Source organism: Trematomus bernacchii, unplaced genomic scaffold, assembly GCF_902827165.1.
Source record: "Trematomus bernacchii unplaced genomic scaffold, fTreBer1.1, whole genome shotgun sequence".
NCBI lineage: Eukaryota > Metazoa > Chordata > Actinopteri > Perciformes > Nototheniidae > Trematomus > Trematomus bernacchii.
In genome coordinates, this window is record NW_022987656.1 from 2,637,383 (window position 1) to 2,657,154 (window position 19,772).

The 19,772-nt window shown below is 41.6% G+C and overlaps 1 protein-coding gene across 1 annotated transcript in view; it reads right to left on the bottom strand.

Moving 5' to 3' along the window:
* Nucleotides 1–10,887: 10,887 nt before the first annotated feature.
* LOC117486655 (thyroid peroxidase-like) overlaps nucleotides 10,888–19,772 on the bottom strand; it is a 29,844-nt gene continuing 20,959 nt past the window's right edge. The window contains exons 7-11 of the mRNA XM_034135162.1: nucleotides 13,456–13,714; nucleotides 12,514–12,684; nucleotides 11,498–11,735; nucleotides 11,185–11,393; nucleotides 10,888–11,069 (exon numbers count right to left, since the gene is read on the bottom strand). Coding sequence (XP_033991053.1) covers nucleotides 10,888–11,069; nucleotides 11,185–11,393; nucleotides 11,498–11,735; nucleotides 12,514–12,684; nucleotides 13,456–13,714 — 1,059 coding nt within the window. The remainder of the gene's footprint in view (nucleotides 11,070–11,184; nucleotides 11,394–11,497; nucleotides 11,736–12,513; nucleotides 12,685–13,455; nucleotides 13,715–19,772) is intronic.

The window sequence follows — 19,772 nt, forward strand, 5'->3', positions numbered from 1 at the left end:
TTATTGAGGTCCCTGAACGCACCGTCGCGCGCTCTTGTGTGAGCGCGCGCTCCACCATAATGCTGTTCTCACCACTACGGTAAACAGCATTAATCTGAGTTTTTATTGACGTAGTGTGTTCAACTGAGGTCCCTGAACGCACCGCCATGCGCTCCTGAGAGAGTGCGGGCTCCACCATAATGCAGCCCTTACCACTACGGTAAACTGTATTAATTTGAGCTTTTATTCTAGGCGTAGTGTGTTCCCTAACAGTAATACGCCGACCAAAATGCCCCTGTACCCGCATAGCGCTTTGATAGCACTTCCTGCGGTTTATCTCTCTCATCTGCGCATGCCCACTAGCTATCTCCTTTACAGGAGCAACAACTGGGGTAGCGAGTGGGGAATATGTACAGTCAACAATGTGTGTGAGTGCAGGATTGTGAAAACAAACGACACTCAGACTTGGATACAGATCAACCTTCTTTTTATTAGATTCTCTAACAACAGGGATCTGAGCATTAAACAGGGAGGAGGTGGGATTCACCCCAGCGTCCCGGGTGGAGAGACCCGCTGAGACGCTTCCTCCCCCCGCCAGTCAGCTGCGTGATGATGGAGCCGGCGGTTCTCTGCTGTTGCTGAGTCTGCCGAGGTCGGGCAGCCCGACCCCGTGAGTGCCGGTACGCCGGTCCCGCGGGGGGGGGCATGCCAGGACACACCGTGTCTGATCGGCCCTGCACCCTGATAATGCCCGACATAGATGCTATTGAGGCCTTCGCCTTCAATGGACGCCGCCATGTCGCCTCCATACACTGCCAGATGTCTGGCAACGGGGGCGAGACGAAGGGCAGTTTCGATGCTCCAGGAGTGGCTCCATTTCAATAATATTCTTTCGCTTTTTTTCCTTTCTCTCAAAACGTCTCAGACTCAGTGCTAGGTATCACCTCCGCTCGCTGAAGAGTAAAGGATGATCGTCAGGAGGCGAGGCCTCCTTTTATACGGAAGTGAGATGCGCGCGCATTCAGGTAGGCCCGCCCCGGGGCCGGCTACGTCTATAGAAATCTCAGTAGGTGAATGCTTGCATGATAAGGTAGTACCCATAGAGTCCAGTAGAGGGCGGAGCCTGTGAGAGATATAACTCTTAGGGTGACCTAGAAACTAGAAAAGGCAAACTAGAAGGCTTTGTGCATCGCTTTCTTGTTTTGGTTTTCAAACACATTACCCTATACAATTATTTACAGTCGTTCCCTAACCAATGTTGATTTCAAATTATAAGTGTTTTCCCTGCATTCATCTCTAAAATATTGTTTCATCTTTCATGGTCCTGTTAAATGGATTGCGTTTATAAAGTGCTTTTCCAACCACACATATACAGTACCAGTCAAAAGTTTGGACACACCTTCTCATTCAATGGTTTTTGTTTACTTTCATTTGTTTCTACTTTGTAGATTCATTCTGAAGACACCAAAACTATGAAAGAACACATATGGAATTATCTAGTTAATAAAAAAGTGTTATTTATTTTTATTTTCGACTCTTCAAAGTAGCCCCCTTTTGCCTTGATGACAGCTTTGCACACTCTTGGCTTCTCTCAGTCAGCTTCATGAGGTCGTCACCTGGAATGGTTTTCTATTACGTGTGCCTTGTCAAGAGGCAATTTGTGGAATTACTTGTCTTCTTAATGTGTTTGAGGCCATCAGTTGTGTTGTGCAGAGGTAGGGTTAGTGCACAGTGGAAAGCCCTATTTGACTACTGTTGTAATCCATATTATGGCAAGAACGACTCAACTCAGTACAGAGAAACGACCGTCCATCATCACTTTAATAAATGAAGGCCAGTCGATGCGGAAAATGTCAAGAACTTTGAATGTCTCCTCAAGTGCAGTCGCAAAAACCATGGAACGCTATGATGAAACTGGCTCTCACGAGGAGCCCCCCGGGAAAGGAAGAGCAAGAGTTACCGGGGGGGTCCTCGTGAGAGCCAGTTTCATCATAGCGTTCCATGGTTCTAATGCTGCAGAAAGGCCAGATTGGAATTTGCCAAAAAGTACAGAGACGAGGCTCAAAAGTTCTGGGACACATTTTTATGGACAGATGAGACAAAGATCAACCTTTACCAAAGTGATGAAAAGGCTAACGTGTGGAAAAAGAAAGGATCCGCTCAGGAGCCAAACACACAAGCTCATCTGTGAAACATGGTGGAGAAAATGTCATGGCTTGGGCTTGCATGGCTTCTTCTGGACGGCTCATTGATCTTCATTGATAATGTAACACATGATGGCAGCAGCGAAATTAACTCAGAAGTCTACAGACAGTTTGTGTGCCAATTTAAAGAGAGATGCGACCAAACTTATCGGGAGATCCTTCATCATGCCTCAAGACAACGACCGAAAACACACTTCCCAAACAACCAAGGAGTTTATCAGGGAAAAGAGGTGGAAGGTTTCAGACAGGCCAAGTCAATCTCCAGACTACAACCCCTTTGAGCGTGCATTTTACCTGCTAAAGAGGTGAAGGGAGAAACCCCCCGAAACAAACAACAATGGAAAGAGGCTGCGGTGAAAGCCTGGAAAAGCATCACAAAAGAAGAATGCAAAAGTTTGGTGATGTCAATGGGTCGCAGGCTTGATGCAGTTATTGCAAGCAAAGGATTTGCAACTAAATACTAAGTATTATTCACTTTTCACACTTTTTTAAGTCTCTGTTCCAATACTTTTGCTCACTTAAAAAATGGTTGGGTTTAAAAAAAAGGTGCTATCTTCTCAGTTTTTTAACAGATCTAGATTTAAATACCTGGAATTAAAAGTTGAAATACTGACCTTTTGTCTCATATTCATCTTTTGATGTCAAACCTAATTGTTTTCAGTGTACAGCAAAAATAAAGCAATTGGCCTCGCTGTTCCAATAGTTTTGGAGGGGACTGTACGTCCTAGGTCCCATATTTCTCTCTTTGAGTCAGATTGTTTGCTCCAAAATATCGTCACATATCATGGACCTGCAGAGCTGGCAGCCCAAAACTAATAACAGTCAAGTAAACTCATTACAGCACCACTCCATTGATTCGACGCAAGGGGGAACCAGTTAAACATCACCCCCCCAGTGCACTATATTGGTTTGCTTATTTTTTCCTCTCCATTCCTTTTCCTTGTATAGCATTTAAAACAATAAATACAGTTTGTTTGGAGTCTTCAAAGTTAAAGTCTTTATTAAATCTTCAACCATTGTAATATTCTTATGTTAGAAGCCATTTCTGTACTTTATCCAGTTCATTAGTTGAAACTCGCTCCACTGCATTTTTAAACTGAGTCACAGGCACGTAATCCATACACATTATTCATACATAATCTCCTTTGTCACCTTGGGTTTACGATTAGAATACGGTTGCTTAAGGTGCTTTCATGTGGTGCATACTTCCTTGACATATCAGACAAACAGGCAGACAGATGCAGGTACTGTTACAGCCGATGATGGTAAACAGAAGTATTAAATAACAATGTAGAAACTTCAACAAACTGAGAAAGTCAAGAAAAAGTTGTTTTATCAACAGAAAACTTTGAATGCAAAAATAAATAAAGAATTCAATGCATTGAAAACAAACGTGAAAATTATACAACAAAATCACCCTGTATCTATACAATTTCGGGAACCCTTTGGTTGTGTTTGTTATTTTTTCCATTGTTACTATCTTTCAGCCAGTTCTTTGTAATTTCTATAAGAACTGCTTCTACTATTACAAGGAATACGTTTTCATTAGTAGTCTAATAATGATAATGATGACAATGATAGCTATCCGCTGTGGTGTAGTGGTTAGTGTGTGTCTTTTAATCTGAAGATTGTTTGTTTGAATCCTGGTGTTAGCCACATTTCATCATGTTTGCCTTCTAGTGGCATTTAAACTGGTTGGGTTTATTGATAGGAAATGTACCTGGAGAATTCTTGCCATGTAAATGAAATGTTATGTAATGTAATGTTATGTAATACTTGTACTTTAAATCACTTGTACTTCACGACCGTCACATTCATTCATTCCAATCAGTGAGTCACATGTCGGTCCAAATTACTTCATGTTTACTGCTAATCAGTGTTAATAGGAAATGGAACAGAACCAAAATGCAGCAGTTTAAACAAACTGAAATACAGGTGTAGTTTGCTAGCATGCATACTCAAATTGTCCTTTTTCTTCGTTTTGCCGTACAGCTGACGACCCATATTCTTCGCCTTGCCCCAGTTCAGATCTGGCCTGGGACCATTTTCCACTTGTCATATATACATTTAAAAATATTCTTTTTATTAAAAGGGATTTAAGGTGAAGTAGCATTCTGGTACATGGCAAATTACATGAGGTTAGGGTTAGGGTTGGGGTTACATTGCGTTAGGGTTCAAAGTATCTTTGTTGGCATGTGGATTGTCTCTGTTGTAATTGTATCATGTGGCGTTGTATCTTATTGGAGTTTTTCATAGACAGCTGCAAGGGTCTAAGGACAGACATCCCTCTGAGGCAAAACAAATTAAATCTTGGGCCTTATAATACAAATTTGATTGATTTACTGAAATGTTGTACAGACACTGGTAACCTTTGTTCGCATTGTGTCTCAATGTTAAGGTAGACAGCCTGCGTATGCGTCAAAAAGATGCAAAAGGAAGAGACAGAGAGAGTGTGCCAAATAGAAAGTGAGCAAACAAGAGAAACTAATTTTAACTGCACCAAAAACAAAGCTCTCTTTAATCTATGTAGTATCCAGAGGTGTAGAAAGTACTCAGATTTTATACTTTAGTTAAATTCCGCAATACTGGAGTTTAAAAAAAATATTTTAAAAGCAAAAATCCAACCAAAGTAGTATCAAAATGAAAATGTACTACTAAAAGTAAAAGTACTTATTAAGTTATTATGCAGTATGGCCCATTGCAGACCCAATTGGTAGTGGAGTCGAAAGTTGCACTCAAATGGGGCGAAGCCTGCGAGCTAGTTCAGGCAGTCAACTTGAGCACCAATCAGACAATAGCCGCTTTCACACCAGAGTACTTTTCCCAGGAATAGTTCCGATAGTTCTTGGGATTTTGTTTTCACACCAAAAAGATCTGGAACTAGAACCGAGTTCATGCAAACCTTTTTCCTCCTTTTCATTCCCTGCTAGAGAGGTGGTACTTTCCTGTGGAGGAAAAGGTTCCAATTTCTGATTGGCTGGGCGAATTGCAAACCACGCCCCGTAAAACTCAGAAAGGTTTTGTGAAGCCACCATTTTATTTGCTCGCATTAGCATTATTAGCATTAGCCCAGCGCACCAACGGAAAGAGACTAACTTATGGCAACACAAAATAAAACGTGGGAGTGGTGGAGTGATGAGGAGGTGTCGGTGCTTCTGGTGATTTACCCGGGACTTCGGGTGGCTATTTACTGCCACCCGAAGTCCCTTCGGGTGGCACTATACGCCGTGAAGTTGTTTGCGGCCTGCCAGTAAACTCAAAGCAGAAGAAGAAGAAGTGACGTCAGCGGCTTCATTTGCGTAATCCTCCCTCAGGGACTTATTCCGGTGTGAACGCGATTTACTAGGACAGTTCCGGGACTAAAGAGTTCGGCGGGACTAAGTACTGGGAACTAAGTACGGCAAAGTACTTGGTGTGAAAGCGGCTATTAACACGTCACGCACCTCGTCCCTCTTACAACCAACCAAACACAATCTCCTAAACATGCCGCTCTATTTAAGCTGCCAGGTCTTCCTGCCTCTGCCTCGCTTATGCTGCTGTAAGCATTGGGTTGAGAGGTCATGTGTTGTGAGCATGCGCAGTCTGTCCTGGAGTGGTAGAGGAGAGTGTGGAGTGACTCGACGATAAATAAACGGAGGCGCTATCTGTGACGCTACAAAAAGTACTAAGTTCCTGAGTTTTTGTTACGCAGAAGTATTCTTGAAGCCTTAACACCTCGGACGTTACATTGGTGGCAGCGGTGGGATGATCTGGTGCAGGGTCCCCGGGAAGACTTTGCTGGTTCCCTTCTCAGACGCTTGGACACGGCGTTTGATCAGACAAGGGATAACAATTTAGCTGCAAGCAGCAAACAGTCGTACTATGACGCCAGAGTGAGGCACGACCCGTATGAAGTCGGGGATTTGGTGTGGTTAAATGATCCCACTGAGAGCCGCCGTAAGCTGGCTCCCCACTGGAAGGGGCCTTATCTGGTGCAGAGGCGAATGGATAGGGGTGATGAAGTGGGGGTCACGTACCAACTAAGTAGCCCGTTTGGGGATGAAACCTCTCTCCAAACTGTCCATTACGACAGACTACGGCGATACAACCTGCCGGTAGCCTTTTCCTTGGAGGGACCATCAAGGTCTCTCTTAAACCTTTCTCAGGCTCTTCCGTTACAAGATGCAGTCTCCCCACAGAGCTCTGGACGCTTGAGGTTTTCCGATGGGGAAAGTGACTGTGATCTTGGGCCGGGTTCTGGGGCTGGTGATTCCCCTGAGCTCGAACAAGCCGCACCGACGGTGTCCCGGGCTGGGAGGTTAGCGCGGCCTCCTGTCCGCTTTATGGACTTTGTTGTGGGCTGAATGACTGGTGTTTACATGCTTGTGTGATTATTTTCTCCTGTGTATTCTATGCTGCATAATTGTTTTTTTCATGTTTCAAGTGTGCAGGACAGGGGAATAGGTTATGTCATACCAAGTTTGATGTTTTATTTGGGCTGTGGATGTGTTTTGTTTGTCATTGTTTTTATTCAAAGATTTTTTTCTTCAAATGTACGTCATGCCTGCATGTATTATTCTGCAGGGTATTGTGTAGTTTTGTTATGTTTTTGGGGTTTTCGTGGTTGTATTGTTTTTTTTATGTTTTGTTGTGTTCTCACCATGTGTGTGGAAATGGGGACATTTCTTTCAGTAAGGGGGGACGCATGTAAGCATTGGGTTGAGAGGTCATGTGTTGTGAGCATGCGCAGTCTGTCCTGGAGTGGTAGAGGAGAGTGTGGTGTGACTGGGCGATAAATAAACGGAGGCGCTATCTGTGACGCTCCAAAAAGTACTAAGTTCCTGAGTTTTTGTTACACAGAAGTATTCTTGAAGCCTTAACACCTCGGACGTTACACTGCTGCTGCCACTGCTGTGTTCACTTGCTATTGCTACGTTCATGTTCCTGCTGCTGTGTTTCATGTTGCTGCTGCTTACCAGCCCCACCACCACCCCAGCTTCCACCTGTAGGCTCGGGGGATAGTTATCTGTTCATCACTCAATGTTCTTTGTAAATCTGTGGAGTGATGAGGCCCGAGCCTAGATGCCAAACTCAAACTATATACTGCTTCTAATAAACATATTAAGAAACACGTGAGTTGTCTGACTGAAATACAATACCTCAAAATGGTACAGGTAAATGTAATGTACTGGCACGAGCAAAAAATAGGACTCAAGAGCACAACCAGGCAAAAAGGTTTAAAAAATGAAAAGACTGGAAGCAATGAAAAACAACCAACAAAGTTGGTGGAAAAAGACTAATGCAGCAACAAAAAAACAACCAACTAAGGTGGTAAAAACGCTAAACAGCTAGAACTGTAGCTTACTTTACTTACTTCCTGCAAGACAGACAAGACGAACTGGCACTGACCAAGGCCACAGCACAGACCTGCCTTCAGGGAGAAGGTTCCGCAGCCTCAGCTCGGGCACCACCAGGCTGAGCAACACCTTCCTCCACCAGGCGGTCAGGATGCTGAACTCTCTCCCCTCCCTCCCTCTCTGACATCTCTCCCCTGAACTCTCCACTCTGCTTCCCACCCTTCTCCCCTGCCCCAAATGGTCCTGGACTTTAACCACACACACACACACACACACACACACACACACACACACACACACACACACACACACACACACACACACACACACACACACACACACACACACACACACACACACTGAAGTAAAAAGATATGATTCTACACTGTATTGAAGTAAACATGTATTATTTTGAATTGTATTTTAGTGAACATGTATTGTTTGAACTGTTTTAGGTAATCAAAACGGTTTTGGGTAATCACATATATAGAAATGATATTCTCACTTTTAACTCACTGACCCAGAGATCCTGTTTCACACACACACCTCTCCTTTTCACCCCTACACACAGATGTTGTTTTTAAGGTCGTTAAAGACATCATTACACCGCTCCTTTTCACCCCCACACACAGATGTTCGTTTTAAGGTCGTTAAGGACATCCATATATGTGCACAAAGGTTTAATTGTATGAGAAAGAATAATTTATGTGAAAAACTCCCATGGCAAAGTAAGGGAGTGAATACCGGTGCAGAGATAAAGATTGACTTTTGACCTTGTGAAACTTTAGAATCTCACGTTCTGGTCAGAACTCTGATTCGCTGTATTGAACCCGACCAGGAGTGAATCCAACCAGTAAAAACACTTGGGGGATGTGAGCAGCTCATACAGCTCCTCCTCACGGACTCTCTCATTCGCTTTGGAGTAAAAGGGGAAGGGAAAAGTCAACACATCTCCGCCCCAAAATATGATTATGAATACTGTTGTTTTTGAGTGTAAAATGCTTCTGGTTTGTTGAAAGCTGGTGCTAGAAGACGGTAAACAGCATCACAAACCTGAAGTCCATACTTCTCGTTTTCTGAAAGCTGGTCTGTCTACCTGTAAAACCGCATCACAAGCCTGAAGTCCGGAGTACTCTGTATAACTTGTATATGTGTTTGGTTTCCTACCAGTAAACTCAGATAATTGTTATAACTTTTGATTCCGGTGTTTTCAATTCCTTTCTTTATTTAATAGAGATTTCAGCCTCATCCAACGAACGGCGCGTAGCAGAGGGGGTGGCTATCAGCCACCACAATAGGTGTTCTGCTCCAACAACACACACACACACACACACACACACACACACACACACACACACACACACACACACACACACACACACACACACACACACACACACACACACACACAACCTTCCCTCATCCAGCACCAGTCACTTTTCTGCCCATCTCCGCTGCTACTGCACTGAAACTGTACTTTGAACACTTTAAATATATTATTAACATTTTAAACTGTATACCCCGGTTATCTAGACCCTTTTTGTTTTGTTTAATGTATACCACGTTTATCTAGGCCCTTTTTGTTTTGTCACACTGTGGGACTGCGGGAAACGATATTTCGATATTTCTGGATGTATAACACATGTATAATTTTTGACAATAAAGCTGACTTTGACTTTTTGACTTTAAATACACAGGGGAGGAGGGATGATTAGAGACAGCTGAGGCTCATTGAGGCCAGGCAGGTGATTAACAGGGAAGGAAAACACAGCAGGTGAGGGAGTGAGGCGATTAGACAGGACCAGGATGTGACAAGCAGTTAACATGACATATAATCAACTTTATTCAAATTATTTTGTGTGTATTCAATTCCATTTACAGTTTTAAAAGAAACTGTTAATCAAAACAATCATGAAATACAGCAAAAAAAACAAACAAGCATGGCTTCTTTCCCTGAGCTGGGTTATAAAATGATGAAGCATTTCTGGATCTGCTGCATTGTTAACAACTTAGTGATGAGTTCCTGTAAAAGAAAACCACAACATGCAAATTATTATGGTGACCTTTTAATATCACATGCATAACCATGATAACACTCACTGCCAACCAACCAGGACATACAGCAAATCTTTCCCACGTTAGATTGCATACTTTTATATAACTGACGTAATGGCCATGGCCCTGTTGTATTGTTAACACCCAAAACTAAAATAAATATTGTGCGTCCTGCAATTTGGATATTGCACTAGTCCATTTTGCACACACACACACACACACACACACACACACACACACACACACACACACACACACACACACACACACACACACACACACACACACACACACACACACACACACAAAATAAACACATTAGAATACAGTCCCCCTATCTAATTTTGTTTAACTTTGATGTTTTCTTTATTTTTTCGTTCTCTTTTTTTGTGCTTAAGCAGTGTCACTGTACTGTATTGCTGTTTTTCTTGTTATGAATGTTTTGGAAAATGTATAATACAATCAAAATAAGAAAATGCTATAGCAGAAGGAAAATGTGTACATTCTTTTTGACTTTCTTGACTAAGCACATCAAGCTAATTTATGAGAGAGATGAAAATGTTTTTATATTTCAGTATGTCTAAAATTATTTTAGAAAATAATTGTTAGTTTTTGTATTCATTATAGACCCTTTCACTGGTTAGTGTTGGAAAAGTCTCTGATTGAAGTTAACTTCATGCCAGCTAATAAATCAACAAGAATTTAAATTCTTTAATAATAATTACGTTTGGGAATAAATTCCTCGGACAAACTATAGTAGATCAAAAGCAGTTATGTCCCTGAACACCAACAACTTTTATATGGATTGATAATTGTGATCTTTCCACATTCCAACAAACGATTGAACACACAATTGAGACAATGTTGGGAAATTAGTCCCCATTATTAAAATGTCAGATTAACAAACTTCACCAATGGTTGTAGAAATGGCTTAGAGTTTAATTACAACTTGTTTTTGTCATAAAGAAAATGGGTGACAAATGGTTTAAATCAGAAATCAGCCTTTTTCCTATTGAAACACAACACTTTCTCCACTAGTACCAGCAGATAGCAGTATAGCTCCAGTCAGACAAGAGCACAACAGTGCTGCATTTGCAAGGAGCGATATGTGCTGGGTTATGTCTATGGTTTCTATCCAAATCATATCAAAGACATCTGTATATGTTTTTTTGGATCAGTTCATGCAATCACGACCATATTAACCAACTTAAAGGGAAATATTCCTTTTAATGTTAAACCACTCAACATACAATATACAACATAACATAGTCATTCAAATCAATTTTAGGAAACAAATCCATGGCAAAAATAGTTCATGTACCTGTACATTGTGGGGGTTGATTACTCCATCGATTTTCCTCGCAAATTATTGCAGCGGCACCCTTTAACTTGAAACCATGGTAACAGGAGTACAGAGCAACCAGTTTGCCAGATGTCGAGGACAGAATAAAATCCCCATTCTTTATCTGTCTTGGAGTTCCACACTGTACTAAGTCTGGAATTGAGAAATAAAAGTGTTTAATGTTCGTGTGTAGAGGAATAATACAATTCAAAGTAATGTGTGTTATCAATTATAGGGACCAAATACGACGAAAGTTACTCAAGCCCACCTCGGCTCTTCTCTTCTCTCCAAGCTTCCAAATTGATGGATGGCATGTGATCACAGGATAAGTAATCATTGGGGAATTTCCCAAACCTCAATGAATCAGTGGGGACTTCCCTGATGTTGCTGTTGTCACAGATGATCCGAGACAGAGAACCATTTAGAAGCTCATCCTTCTGTTGCTGGCTAAACATACCGTCAGCCTCCCACCAAAACCTGAAAGAGAAATCAAGAAATTATATTTTAAACAGCCCCGGTGTGGTCCAAGGTTAGGTAAATAAGATTAAAATAGTTTTTTAATCCATAAAATGTAAAAGTACCTATCACCATCACGAAAGGCTTTCATCTGCTTTCCAATCAGGCAAGCATTGAGGGGACCAGTTCTTGAGCCTGGCAACGTGTCTTCAACAAGCCCTCCAAGCCATACATCAATATTGTCAGGATTTTTGTATAGTTGTAATATCTTCTCTGCAACCCTGTAGTCTCTTACAACCTCTTTGAGATCTTCCAGTGTCTTGATGCGCTCCAATCCACAGAATGACCTCCAATCATTGTATCCTGAAAAATAATATCAACACAAAATCATTTAAAAGGATCATACTCAAATGCATTTCCTTCTCGGTAAGAGTGATACCACTCTCATGTCCGTACGATTAATATGAAGTTACACCTCAGAGAGGGTTAGCTTAGCTTAGCAGGAAACAGCAAAAAACAGCTAGCTAGCTCTACAAAGATGACAAAAGTCATACTAAAACCTATTACGCTCACTTTACTTTTCACCTATCACGTTTGTTTACCGTTTAAAAAAACAAATACAAAAAGTTGTTGTTACACAGTGTTAAAGGCTAGACTTATTCTTGACTCACAATGGACAGCTATAAAAAATCAGCAGATCTAGAGATGTCTTCTTTTTTATTCCATGCATTTATTTTCAAAATCTGAAAATTACCCACAATGCAACTCATTCCCATTTGGAATGTTGGGTGTGTTATGCTAATAGATTCTAACTTAGCCTCAAGCTGCAAAAATAAGCAGCATGCTACATAGGTCTGGTAAAATCACTTATTTCTGACTGAACACTACCAGATATTTCAGTTTCAAACTTGTTGTCACTTCACGTGGTGACATCACATAATGCAATTTATTAGACACAGCTCCCATTAGAGAAACAAAAGGTTTATAACAACATTTTCATTAGAGAAGTAGTACTACTAATGTCCTCCACACAGACTTGAATGAAAACATAAAGCTAATTGCCCAGCTTCATATTTATTGAACAGACGTGGTGTTTTTGTAACTCTCGGAAATAAGTGAACTGATTCCGCCCAGCACTTACCTGGAAGGCCGTGATCCCGTCCTCTCTGTAGGTTCAGTGAAGCTAGGTCCATGAACTGTGAGTTATTGAGAACGATTAGCCTCTCTGTTACCTCCTCTGTCAACAGCATGTTTGCGCTTGCTGTAGATGCTGGAGTTCCAATTGCACCTCTCAGGGTCGGTTCAATTCCACCTAGACACAAAAACAGCATTTCTTTAAAGTCAGTTTTAGATAGTTATGTTCTGTAAGGTTCAGAAATGCTCTTAGTACACATAACAAGATAACAACGTTCTTGTAAACAAACAATTTTCAAACAATTCTGACTTGCTTTGACTATTCTTTAATCCCTTATTCCAAACAGACCAGACAAAAATGGTCAAATGTCCTTTATGCTGTTCAGAAAACAGGTCTGTATATCACTCCTAAACCTGGCTTTTCTGCTACCCTTGGGCTCACAGGTGTCCAAACAATTTCATTCAAACTAGATAAATGCACTGCTGGGGATGAATACTCTGTGTATCATAATAAAACCTAGTTACACTAAAAAATACACTTTTGGTAAAACTGCTGAGTTTCCCTCTATATGACGTGAAAACTTCAGACATAGGAGATCTGCAAAAAAAAAGACCACTGTTACTATTTCAAATGGATTACACTTTAGAAAAACATGAGTGTTCTAATATGTAATGATAGATGTCTACGCAGAATGTCAAGTGGATTAGTGCACATTTTGCTGCACATGTCATGTCATGTCGATATATAAATACAGGTTTTACTCTATAGACGTATTCATCGGTTCTCTTTCATAAGTCACTTGTATTGCATTCAAATAATAATATCACTAAGATACACATTCATTCTGAACAAAGTCACGCTGAAGCTGACCTAAATACAGTATTTGTTTGTGCGCTTGTAGGGAACATTGTTACTTCCAATGGGCAGCTTTGTACTGTGTGTACTGACCTTCTTTGACTATTCTCCATGGACTGAAGAAAGTGCTACTGATTCTCAGGTGGGGGAAGTGCTCATGCATCTGGAAGCTCTCATTCAGTCTCTGGAGTATTGGAGAGATGGTGCCGTGGCCAAACCTGAATGCAGCGGTCGCAAACACATTGGATGTTGAAGGGTCTGTAGTTGGATCATATCCCCGATAGGGTCCAATGTAATGTTCAAAAGACTCCTCGCCAATGATCTTTGGAACATAATCTCTCATGGTGATGATCTGGTAGGCAGAAAAGAGAAGGGGGATCACAAAGAAGCAAAACTCTTAACTGGACATGAAAGAAAATAAAGCCACGTGATTGAATAACCTCATGTAGCGATTACTATAACATACTCGCCCTTGGTATTGATTAAGAATATCCAGTGATAGTTTATGCATGCAGCTAAAATAAATTCCCATAGGCTTTCCAGTGTGAAGAATACTTGTGTAATATCTCGACCTTGAACAAATGATTGCACATTTGTTCCCTTACAGTTCACTGCAGAGAACTCCATCCATCCTCATCTCTATTTATAAAGGCCTCAATTCACCACCTGAATCCCAACACATATCACACAAATGCTAATACACAGTACACGTTACTGCGATGTCTTGGAGTTGTACGGAGCATTCAAATGAACTTTGTTGTTGCATTGATGATACTAATTAAACGTCAACTGCCTTCAGTGTAAAGACAGACAGTGTTTAAGACTACCTTGCAAAAATGATGGCTAAGACTGGGTAATTTAACTTAATTAGCTGACTCACTGACTTCACTTTGACTTTGAGGGCACACTTTAACTTGGACTGATGCAATTATCAACTGGGAAATATTGCACTTTCTCATCTACTACATTTACCTGATAGCTACTGTATAGTTATCGGTTACTTTTCTTTACTTAAGAAAACATTTAACATGTGATAGTTCTACTACTTTTTGCGTTGAATTTGCTTGTTGCTGCTCACAAATTGTTGTGTCTCATTGGGGCTTTTATTATTTTCCATCTTATCATTAGATGAGTTAAGGTTAGGTTTGGGTTAAGGTTAGGGTTAGAGTTCCCCTTTTGGCCCAAGTTAAAATTATAAGAGGAACTTCTTTCTTTCCTTCCCCAATGATCACCTCAAACCTTCAGATCGATACATTGTGGTGGCGACCAAACCCCTTGGTTGAGAAACACTGGAGTACATTTATGGAAAGTATTAAAAATCTACCTTCGCAAATTACAAAAGTTAAATACTGCAACCGTAACAATTAAATTATAAAATATAAAGTAATACATATGTTTCGGGGGTCGTTTCACTCTTTATTTAGTACTTTTACCGTGATACTTTCAATGTGTCTACCTATATCACGTCTGCACTTTTACTTTAGTAGGGATTTTAATCTGTACTTTTGCCTTTAATGGAGCATTATTAGATCATTTTACCAATGTGAATCATCGTAATATTTATATTACCGTTACACCAAATCCGCAGTTATTCGCATGTTGTACATTACATTACATTACATTACATTACATTACATTACATTACATTGCCTTTAGCTGACGCTTTTATCCAAAGCGACTTACAATAAGTGCATTCGACCAGGAAGATACAAACTTGAAGAAAACAGAATCATATAAGTACATCAGGTTTCATAGAACCAAAACATTTCAAGTGCTACTCAACTAGCTTTAGATAAGCCAGTCCTTTATTAGTATATAAGTGCTTTGTTAGAAATTCTTTGTTAGTAATTCTATCGCTCGAAGTGGAGTCGAAAGAGATGAGTTTTCAGTCTGCGCCGGAAGATGTGTAAGCTTTCTGCTGTCCTGATTTCAATGGGGAGCTCATTCCACCATTTTGGAGCCAGGATAGCAAACCCACGTGTTTTTGCAGATGGGGACTTGGGTCCCCATCGCAGTGCGGGTGCAGCGAGCCAGTGTATCCAAATCTTACGTCTTAAAAGTAAAAAAACACATTATACCCCAATGACTACAAATCATATTCATCGAAGTCTACATTTCTGTTGATTGGCCTTGAAAAAACAAGGGCAAATCCACAATAGCTGCAAACACGTACGCTTAGGCAATCGGAGAGTTAATTCGTCTGCACACTCACAAAAATTGGCCAAAGAAAAATCCACACCCTCAGGGGAAATCCTTTGTCTCCCAATGTTGGGAAAATGTTTGTAAGGGCAAGATATACATAGAGCTGTTGGTTGCAACTAGAACAAAATGTAATGATGTAAATGTAAACTCCCTAAAGGTTCACTCTACCAATTTTACACACAAGTCCTGTTTACTTAATTAAAACAAACCTCCTATATCCTTAACAACTAATAACTAAATAGGACATAATGTTATTGTTCACATACAATACTTGATAATACTAATACTACTCCTAATTTTAAGCAACAGTTGTGCACTTCAATTGAGATGCAGGTCAGAATGAAATCAGATGCCGTTAGATGATCCTTTTTCTTTCCTGTTTCCTGCCAATAACAGGTTTTCACTCTGTATTGAAATGGCTTCTGACCTTTCTATTTATTTCCTGCAAGCCATGCCGAGTACCACACATCCCCCCACTGTTTTCGAGTGGCTTCCCACAGACAGTCAGTTGGAGTGGAAGTATGAACAGGTTCACCCGCCTGCATCCCTCTGGCCTGACTCATGACTGGGTTGGAGGATAAGGCTACAATTTATGCATGGGAGATCGTTTATGATTTAAAGAGTACCAGAAAGCTTCTTGCTGACACTAATGTTTACCTATAATGTTAATCAGGTTGGAATTTAGGCAAAAAGTACAAAACAAGCCTTAATGGACTAAAACGTTTGCCTATTTGAGTGTTAAGTGCTTTAAGACAAAGCTTTAGAGAGATGCAGCGATGGCGTATTTTCTTAGACAGTCCTGGAAGTTGGCATCGCAAGGGTTCCCTTGAAAAGAAAAAGAAGTGGGATTTCCCCATTGGATTTAGTTGTATTGCACAAAACAAGCTCTGTGGCCAACACATGTTAATGAAAATTAACAGATTTTGTTCAGCAGGATTATCTCTACATTTTAGCTCTGCTTTGTGATCTTTGAAGCGTAAAGCTAACGTTAACGGCTATAAATGAACTACATCACGTTCGCAGGGCTGCTAAGCTGAAGGCTACCTAGGCGCAATGACATTGAGTAGTTTATTTAGTCACTTGTTAGCAACCAATGTTTTTATGAGACATAGAACTTCGGACATTGACGAGTGGGGTATATACTCACGTATTTTATGTAGAACAAAACTTGAAAATCTCATAAGCTTTCATTGACCAGAGAATCCCAAACACATTAAAAAAAACATTGACTTTGAGATGAACTTTTAAAATGGAAACTGAAGTAGTAGGACGTTTTTTTCCGTGTTCCGTGTTTTGTGCGACTCATATCGCACAACTCTTTCATATTTTTGTTAATTATATCAACTCATAAAAGCAACAATTTACAGGACAGTAAGAAGGCGCTGAATCTAAGCAGATTATTTTAAGCAATCTTTTTAGTTTGTATAGGAATTGCTTTTAACTTAGACTTGAACATCCCACTGACGAGTACTGCCTTTTTCACAATCTGCTTTTTCATTTATGGACATCAAGCATGGGAATATGCTTTCGTTCCTGCTAAACGACTTCTTCACCTCTCGTGAACTGGATTTTATGTTCCTGACGGAGACCTGGGCTCACGCTGGCGAGTATACACCGTTCTCTGAACTTCTTCCTCCTGACTGTACATTCTTCAGCTCCCCCCGTGCCACCGGCCATGGTGGGGGCATAGCATCAGTGTTTAGAGCTAACCTCCAATGCCGATTGCTTCACCCTGTAACTAGCTATGCTAGCTTTGAGTTGCAGCTTTTTGAACTGAACCCGGCCTCGCCCATACTCTGCGCAGTCGTGTATCGTCCGCCAAAGTGTAATAAGGATTTCATAAATGACTTTTCTGACTTTCTGTCCGGGATCATGGTGAAATATGATCGTGTTTTGATCTCCGGAGACTTCAATGTCCATGTGTGTTTTGCGAGTCCAAACCTCTGGTTAGGGACTTTTTAAATCTCCTTGATTCTTTTGGTCTCGTTCAGTCCGTGGCTGGCCCAACACACGAAAAAGGACACACTTTGGACTTAGTATTATCGTTTGGACTGTCTGTATCTGTGGATGAAATATGTGCAGCAACGCGTATCTCAGACCATTTACCGGTTCTGTTTACAACCACCATCCCTTCCGCAGGAGTCGAATCACGTGCCCCTGCGCGTCGTCTGCGTTCGATAAACCCCTTGACTGCCTCACTGTTCTCTGATGCTTTTAATGCTTCTCCGATCTGTAAATTAGATGTGAACTGTGCTTTTAATGCTGATGAGCTTATCTCCATGTTTGACTCGACATGCACACTAATACTGGATTCTGTTGCTCCTTTTACGCTTAGACGCACCAAAGTTCTATCAGAGCCGTGGCTCAATGACTGTACTCGTGATCTCAGACGCGCTTGCAGGCGTGCAGAGAGAAAATGGAAAAAGGATAAACTCCATGTCTCCCTAGAAATCCTTCGTGCTTGCCTTTCTGACTACCAGACGGCAGTCAAAGCAGCCAAAACAGAGCACATTTCTCTGTTAATCTCCAAAAACAGCCATAAACCTCAGGTTCTTTTTAATGTCCTCAACTCGATCATTAATCCCTGTGATGTTTCTTCTATTGTCCCATCGACTACTCTCTGTGATAAGTTTCTTACATTTTTTATTGAAAAGGTATCTGCTCTTAGGCTAGCCCACACTAGTGCTACCCCAGATCCTGCTCCTTTTCTGTGCCCTGCTGTCCTCGACCACTTTGACCCTGTATCCCTCTCTGCTCTCTCGGATGTGGTCAAGCACCTGCGGCCGACAAACTGCACCTCAGACAGCATTCCCTCTCGCTTTCTCAGAGATGTTTTAGAATCAGTTGGAGCAAGTATTTTATTACTTTTAAACACCTCTCTTACCTCAGGATGTGTCCCAGCTGCCTTCAAACATGCCGTGGTTAAGCCACTCCTTAAAAAGAAAAATCTCGACCCCTCCATTCTCGCAAATTTTAGGCCCATCTCTCAGCTACCTTTTTTATCAAAAGCCCTGGAGCGAGTAGTCTACGCCCAGCTGCAGTCTTTTTTAACCACGCATGGAATCCATGAAAAGTTCCAGTCTGGCTTCAAACCCATGCACAGCACTGAAACAGCCCTTTTAAGAGTTTTTAATGATCTGCTCCTAGCCGCCGACTCAGGTAGCCCAGCTGTCTTGGTGCTGTTAGACCTGACAGCTGCCTTTGACACTGTGGACCATAGCATCCTGCTGTCACGGCTTGAACAGTCCGCTGGCATCACAGGCTCTGCCCTTGCATGGTTCAGGTCCTACCTGACAGACCGTAGCTTCTCGGTACAGCTAGGTGCCTTCTCCTCTGCCAAAGCCCCTCTTACCTGTGGGGTTCCCCAAGGCTCGATTCTGGGCCCCATCCTTTTTCTACTGTACATACTGCCCCTAGGTTCAATACTCACAAAACATAACATTCCCTTCCACTGCTACGCCGACGATGTACAGATATATCTGCCTCTCAAAGCAAATGTCACACACTCACTACAGCAGCTGATGGACTGCTTAGCAGAGATAAAATCCTGGCTGAGCAAAAACTTCCTCAACCTCAACGAGAGCAAGACCGAGGTCATCTTTTTTGGACCGCAACCTCCAGCCTCTCCGGTTGATATTCTGGGCTCTATCAAAAAAAACATCCTCCCCTCGGTCATGAACCTTGGAGTGACATTCACCAGCACTTTTAAATTTGACAAGCAGGTCAGCACCGTAGTAAAATCCTGCTTTTTTAAAATAAGACTATTGGCCAAAACCAAGTCGTATTTATCTTTTAAAGACTTAGAAAGGGTTATTAACGCCTTTGTAACCTCGAGACTGGACTATTGTAACGTTCTGTATGTGGGTATGGACCAGGCCTCAATCAAACGCTTACAGCTAGTCCAAAACGCTGCTGCACGTTTGCTGACTGGTCACAAAAAGCGCGACCACATCACCCCTATTCTGGCCTCACTACACTGGCTTCCAGTTCGGTTCAGAATTGATTTTAAAATCCTTTTATTTGTTTTTAAAGCACTAAATGGGCTGGCCCCGGCCTATATAGCTGAACTGCTCCAGCGCTACACCCCAGCCAGAGCTTTAAGGTCTGCTGACCAGCTGCTGCTGGTAGTGCCCAAGACCAGGCTAAAGACCCGAGGGCACCGAGCCTTCGCAGCAGCTGGCCCTAGGCTCTGGAACACTCTGCCCCTC